This window comes from Arachis duranensis, chromosome 2 (genome assembly GCF_000817695.3).
Source record: "Arachis duranensis cultivar V14167 chromosome 2, aradu.V14167.gnm2.J7QH, whole genome shotgun sequence".
Taxonomy (NCBI): Eukaryota; Viridiplantae; Streptophyta; class Magnoliopsida; order Fabales; family Fabaceae; genus Arachis; species Arachis duranensis.
In genome coordinates, this window is record NC_029773.3 from 43,892,670 (window position 1) to 43,899,421 (window position 6,752).

The 6,752-nt window shown below is 42.0% G+C and overlaps 1 protein-coding gene across 1 annotated transcript; it reads left to right on the forward strand.

Annotated features, from left to right (window-relative positions):
- The first annotated feature begins 308 nt into the window (after positions 1–308).
- On the forward strand, positions 309–1,712 carry LOC107474323 (uncharacterized). The gene has a single exon (XM_016093950.1). It carries the CDS (start codon positions 309–311, stop codon positions 1,710–1,712), a length of 1,404 nt encoding a protein of 467 aa, XP_015949436.1.
- Positions 1,713–6,752: the final 5,040 nt, after the last annotated feature.

Sequence of the window (6,752 nt, forward strand, 5' to 3'; positions counted from 1 at the left end):
AACAAGAGGGAAGGGATAATGGAGGTAACCAAAGATGGAACAACAACAACTCATAAAACCGATACTCACAAAATCAACCATACCCTCAACAAAACCAAGGAAGATATTACCAAACCTACCAACCACCACACCAAACACAACCACCTCAACCTAATCAACCACAAGCCCCTCAAATCACGTACCTTTCCACTTCTCCCAATCAAGATAATACGCTCCGGACCATTCTCCAAGGCCAAAAAGAGCTTCAAACTACACTTGCCTCCAGTCTCACCGGTCTCACATCTACTCTACAAGCTCTTCTTGCATGCATGAAACCACCTTCCACTTCCACTCCTCAAGCCTCAAGTTCTAGTGCTATTCCTTCACAACCTCTACCCAATCCCAAGGGTGGCATCAATGCCATTTTCTTGAGATTCGGAACACAATTACAAGAAAGAAAGCAAAAGGAACCAAGTCCTATAATAGTAACTCAAGATGAGGAGGGAATTGAGATAGAAGAAGTTGAAGAGGAAGAAGAGGCACAAGTGGTAGTTGAGGATGAAATCTCCCAACCGACAAATGAAGTCTACAAACATGAAAAGGCCTTGGAAGAAGAAATTGCTCAACCAATCCCATTTCCAACATTAGCAAGGAAAGCTAGGAAGCGTGTAGAACTAGACCCCAAAATGGTGGAGATGTTCGAGAAAGTTGAGGTAACTATTCCTCTCTTTGATGCTATCCATCAAGTACCTAAGTATGCAAAATTTCTCAAGGATTTATGTATGAATAAAGATAGAATCCATGAGTTAGAAACTATTCCATTGGGGAGTTCTATTTCAGCTTTGATGGGAGCATTGCCCGAAAAGTGTGTTGATCTGGGCCCATGCATTGTTACTTGTACCGTAGATGGAGTTCAATTCCTTAATTGTATGTGTGATCTCGGTACATGCGTTAGTATTATGCCTCTTACTGTTTATCGTTTATTGAAGCTACCACCATTGAGGCGGTCGGCGGCTAGGTTTGTCTTAGCGGATAAGAGCATAATAACCGTGACGGGTGTGACGGAAGACGTATTGGTGAACACAAAAGGGTTGGTGTTTCCAATCGATTTTTACGTCCTTGAGATGCCATCAAATGGAGCCAAGAGGACATCATCTATCCTACTTGGGAGGCCGTTTTTAAGGACCTCTAGATTCAAGGTGGATGCCCATTTGGGAACCTACTCATTTGAGATAGATGGGAGAGTCATGAGTTTTAGCTTAGAAAAAGCCATGAAGCACCCACCGGAGAACCATTCCATATTCCGGTGTGACCTAATTGACAACATTGTGGCCGAAGTGCATTATGCAAAGTTAGATAAGAAGTATATAATTGAAGAAGTAAGTGAAGACCCAAGTGAAGTGAACACATTACCCCATCCGAATCCTCTGGAAGTTCAAGTGTCAAGTCAAGACCAAAAGCTAGAATTGAAGCCACTACCGTCCCACCTAAATTACTCATACATTGATGAAGCCCATAAGTTCCCGGTAATTGTTGCAAAGGAACTCACTCCTCCACAAGAAGAAAAGTTGCTATATGTTTTGAGGAAGAATAAAAGGGTAATAGGATGGAGCTTGGCGGATCTAGTGGGAATAAGCTCCCAAGTATGCGAGCACCGAATATTCCTAGAGGAAGGAGCTAGACCCGTTCGACAACCTCAAAGGCGACTAAATCCTACCATTCTAGAGGTTTGAAAAAAGAGGTTACCCGGTTATTAGAAGCGGACATCATCTACCCATTTTGGATAGTGAATGGGTGAGTCCTGTTCAAGTTGTGCCAAAGAAGTCTGGGGTGACCACAATAAAAAATGGGAGCGGAGAGCTTATAGCAACAAGGGTGCAAAATTCTTGGCGGGTGTGCATTGACTACCGAAGGTTGAACACGGCCACTAGAAAGGATCATTTTCCACTACCGTTTATCGATCAAATGCTTGATCGGTTATCCGATAAATCTCATTATTGTTTTCTAGATGGCTATTCAGGGTACTTCCAAATACACATTGCTCTAGAGGACCAAGAAAAAATAACATTTACATGCCCCTTTAGAACTTATGCCTATAAGCGTATGCCATTTGGCTTATGCAATGCATCGGTAACTTTCCAAAGGTGCATAATAAGCATATTTGCGGATTTCCTAGAGCAATGTGTGGAAGTGTTCATGGATGACTTTAGCGTATATGGTGATTCTTTTGATCATTGCTTGGCTAATCTTGAAAAATTCTTGGAAAGATGCACTAAATCAAACCTTGTCTTAAATTTAAAAAAGTGTCATTTTATGGTTAGGCAAGGCATTGTTTTAGGACATATTATTTCCAAAGATGGTATTTTCGTGGATCCCGCAAAGATCAATTTTATATCTAGCTTGCCTTACCCCTCCTCCGAGAGGGAAGTCCGTTCGTTCCTTGGACATGCAGAATTTTACCGCAGATTTATCAAGGACTTTAGTAAGGTAGCTTTGCCGCTATCTCGATTGTTGCAAAAGAACATTGAATTTGATCTAAGCAAGGAGTGCATAGAGGCTTTTGACAAGCTCAAGGTAGCTGATGGTGTTTTTGTGGAAAACAAATTTTCCAACACACAAATCCAACCGGCAAGTGTACCGGGTCGCATCAAGTAATAATAACTCACAAGAGTGAGGTCGATCCCACAGGGATTGATGGATCAAGCAACTTTAGTGGGTGATTAGTTTAGTCAAGCTAACATTGGTGAGTGAGAATTGTGGCAGCAGAATGTAAATAGCAGTGAACTTAAATTGCAGAATGTAAATAGGCAGGAAGCTTAAAGAACAAGCAATGTAAATTGCAGAAACTTAAATGACAAGAAATGTAAATTGCTTGAATCTTAAATGGGTCAGGGATGTGGGATTGCAGAAATTAATCAAGGATAAATAAATTGCAACAAGTAGAAGAGTAGAGGATTGATTCAATGGAACTAGATCTTAACAGAAAAGTAAAAATGCCTTGAAGAAAAAATGAATTGCAGAATTAAAGAGAAGATGAAGCAGTATGTGAATTTCAATTATGCAGAAAAGTAAACAAGAGATCTCAAGGTGAGATTAAAACAGAATTTCTTCAATTCTCTACCCAAGATTTAAAGCAGAAAAGAAAACTTAAAGGAGAGAGCTATCTATTCCTAATGCTCCCTATTGGAGCCAACCTCTCCCTATTTCAGCTCCAATTGATGCCTTTATATAGGCTTTACTAAATGAAAAATGAAAATGAAATTAAAACAAATTACAAAAATGAAAATCCTAATTTAATTGATCCATGTGCCTTTGAGTGATGATGTGGGCTTTGCTTGCTTTGGATTTGAGGAGAAATGGGTTTGGTTGGCCTTGATTCAATTTGGAGAGGAATTGAATTTAAATGGAATTTTGGTTGAATTTTTGGCCCATGAGTGTTTGCTTCCAGGAGACTGCCCTGCCCTTGTGGAGGGCAGGGCAATGTTGTCATGGTGTGCCTTCTGTTTGTGTGTGCTTGGTGCTGGCCGTGCCAAGTTGTGTGCGCGCCCAAGCTCCTTGCCTTTACTTTCCTTGAAGGTCTTGTGTTCGAACCTCGGTGAAAGCACTTGAGAAGCAATTTTTCCTTGATTTTACATGAAGAGAGCACGATATTGTCCTGCTCTCCAAGAGGGCAGAGCAGAAAAATGAGCGCTACTTTGCTTTGGAGTGAGGCTCCAGCTTCGAGCCTTGGTGGAAGCACTTTGGTTTATTTTCGCTTATTTTTTGCTCTTAAAGATGCCTTTCATTCATGCCTTAATTGTACGCCAAATATGGATTGCTATATATCGTTGGAAAGCTCTGAATGTCAGCTTTCCAACGCAACTAGAAACACATCAATCAGATGTCTGTAGCTCAAGTTATAGCCCTTTGAAGTAGGCATGGTCATGCTGTGTGCGCCCAGTTTTTACCTTAGCGAAAATTCTTGCTTCCAACCTCACTTTGCATCACAATATTGCTCTGCCCTTGGCAAGAGCAGGGCAGTGTGTGCTGATTGCCTATTCTTCTTTAATTTGGTCATGGGCCACGCTTTTAAAAGCGTGGCCTAAGGCTCCAAAGTGTGCTCCAACTTCAAAGTGTGTCCGAAAGCTCTTTTTTTCTCCTTTTTTTGTGCTTCTTTGCTTCTTTTTCTTCTTATTTCCTACAAGATTTATAAAATTAAAATATCAAGAAAATATATCATTTAAGTACAAAAGCATTCAATATTTAAGCACAAATCATCAATTTCTTGTATGAAAAAGCATAGAAAAATAGGTATATGATGACATGTCATCAGTAGCATTGAGCCAAGCTCCCATTGTGAGAGGGCCGGATTGGAGTTGGCCGTTTGAAATAATGTGTGATACTTCAAACTATGCAATGGGAGCTGCGTTAGCACAACGTGAGGGTAAGAATCCATACGTCATCGCCTATGCATCGAAAACACTAGATGGAGCCCAATCCAACTACACTACTAGCGAAAAAGAACTCTTGGCTATTATTTTTGCTTTGGATAAATTCCGAGCTTACCTTCTTGGTTCTAAGGTAGTAGTGTATTAGGATCATGCGGCGTTAAAGTATCTGTTGGCTAAAAAGGAATCCAAGCCGAGATTGATTAAATGGGTTTTATTGTTGTAAGAATTTGACTTGGAAATTAAAGATAGGAGTGGTTCGCAAAACCTAGTGGTGGATCACTTAAGTCGCCTTGAACACACTAAAGGCGATGCCACTCCTATTAATGATTCTTTTCCCTTTAAGGGATTGCATGCAATCTCGGAGGCTATTCCTTGGTATGCACCAATGGCCAATTACTTGGTATCCCGCACCTTTCCTCCCAATCTCTCCAAGCATCAAAAGGATAAGCTAAAAAGCTAATCCAAATACTATGTATGGGATGACCTATACCTTTGGAGATGTGGAGTGGATCAAGTAATTCGGAGGTGCATTCCACAAACCAAATTCCACCCAATCTTGGAAGCTTGTTATTCCTCCGAGAGAGGTGGACATTATGGACCTCAAATGACGGCAAGAAAGATCCTTGATTGTGGATTTTGGTGGCCAACTCTTTTCAAGGACTCTTTTCTCTTTTGTAAATCTTGTTCTCATTCCCTTAGATTTGGTAATATCTCCAAAAAGGATGAAATACCCCAACAAACCATGCTATTTTGTGAAATCTTTGACGTATGGGGTATTGACTTCATGGGGCCATTCCCAAATTCTAATAGTTTTTTCTACATTCTGCTTGCCGTTGATTATGTGTACAAATGGGTGGAAGCGATACCCACCAGGATGGACGATGCTAACGTTGTCCTTTCTTTTGTGAGAAATAACATAATTTATCGCTTTGGGTCACCACGAGGAATCGTGAGTGACCAAGGTTCGCATTTTTGCAACAAAAGAATGGAGGGACTAATGAAGAAATACGGCATCATATATAAAGTAGCCACGGCCAATCACCCACAAACAAACGGCCAAGCCGAAGTTTCCAACCAGGAGATCAAGCATGTGTTGGAAAGGATTGTGAACCCTAATAGAAAGGATTGGAGTGCCAAGCTTACCGATGCACTTTGGGCCTACCGAATGGCATACAAGACGCCGATTGGCATGAGCCCCTTTCGGTTGGTGTATAGCAAAGCTTGTCACCTACGGTGGAAGTCGAGCATAGAGCATATTGGGCCGTCAAGGAGTGCAATCCAAGTTTGGGTGGGGCCGAAATTGAGAGAAAGCTTCAATTGGCGGAATTAGAGTGTTTGAGAGTAGAAGCCTATGAGAACCCTAGACTTTACAAGGAGAAAATGAAAGCTGTGCATGACAAGAACATAAGAAGGAGAGAGTTTAAAGCCGACGATCTAGTCCTCCTTTACAACTATAGATTGAGATTGTTGCCCGGAAAACTAAGGTCAAGATGGTAAGGACCATATCAAGTAGAAAAAAGTGGAACCTTATGGGGTTTACCATTTGCGCCATCCCGCAAGTTCAGTTATCTTCAAGGTTAATGGGCACCGTCTTAAGTTGTATCATGGTGAGTAAATGAAGAGCAACAAGGAGATTGAGGTATTCCTCTCGGAAGATCCTCCTCTTGGCAAAGCAAATTGAGCTAGTAAAGGTCCAACTTAAGGACATTAAACAAAAGTGCTAAGTGGGAGACACCCCACCATGGTGAGATCCATCCTTTTAACCCTTTTGTACATAATTCTTGAACTCTCTATTGATTTGTGATTGCTTAGCTATTGAATTGTTTAGGTAGATTTGATTGAAGTTACCTTGGATAAATTGTTCATGAGAATTTGCACTAATTCTAAATAGTTAGGTTGATGGTATGATAGAAAACACATCATTTTTTAGATTTTACAAAAAAAAAAGAAGGGGGGACGCGCGCCCGCGCACTGTACTTGTGCGCGCCCCTATGCGGATGCAGCCTCTGCTGCAAAATTCCAGAGAGTTAGGCGAACGTTGAGCCTGCACTATGCCCTACGCATGATCCCCATCGCGCGTGCGCGGACCTAGCGCATACGCGCCCATATGCTATTTTGCGAATCGACCAACCTGCGACCTTGGTGTATTTTCCCGAGAGTTGCGCCAACACTGAGCCTGCATAAAGCTGGGGGCACAACTCCACTGGCGCGCTGGCGTACCTGACGCCCGTGCGCTCACTTGCATCATTCTACCTCCAAGTGAGCGCGCACCTTGCGCGCGCGCGCCAGTTCTCCTGCAGCCAAATTCTGATACTTGGACCCGAGAGTTGCGCGAACCTTGGG

Excerpts from the sequence above, each read along its gene's own strand:
- LOC107474323 (XM_016093950.1), top strand. The coding sequence starts at position 309 with ATGAAACCACCTTCCACTTCCACTCCTCAAGCCTCAAGTTCTAGTGCT.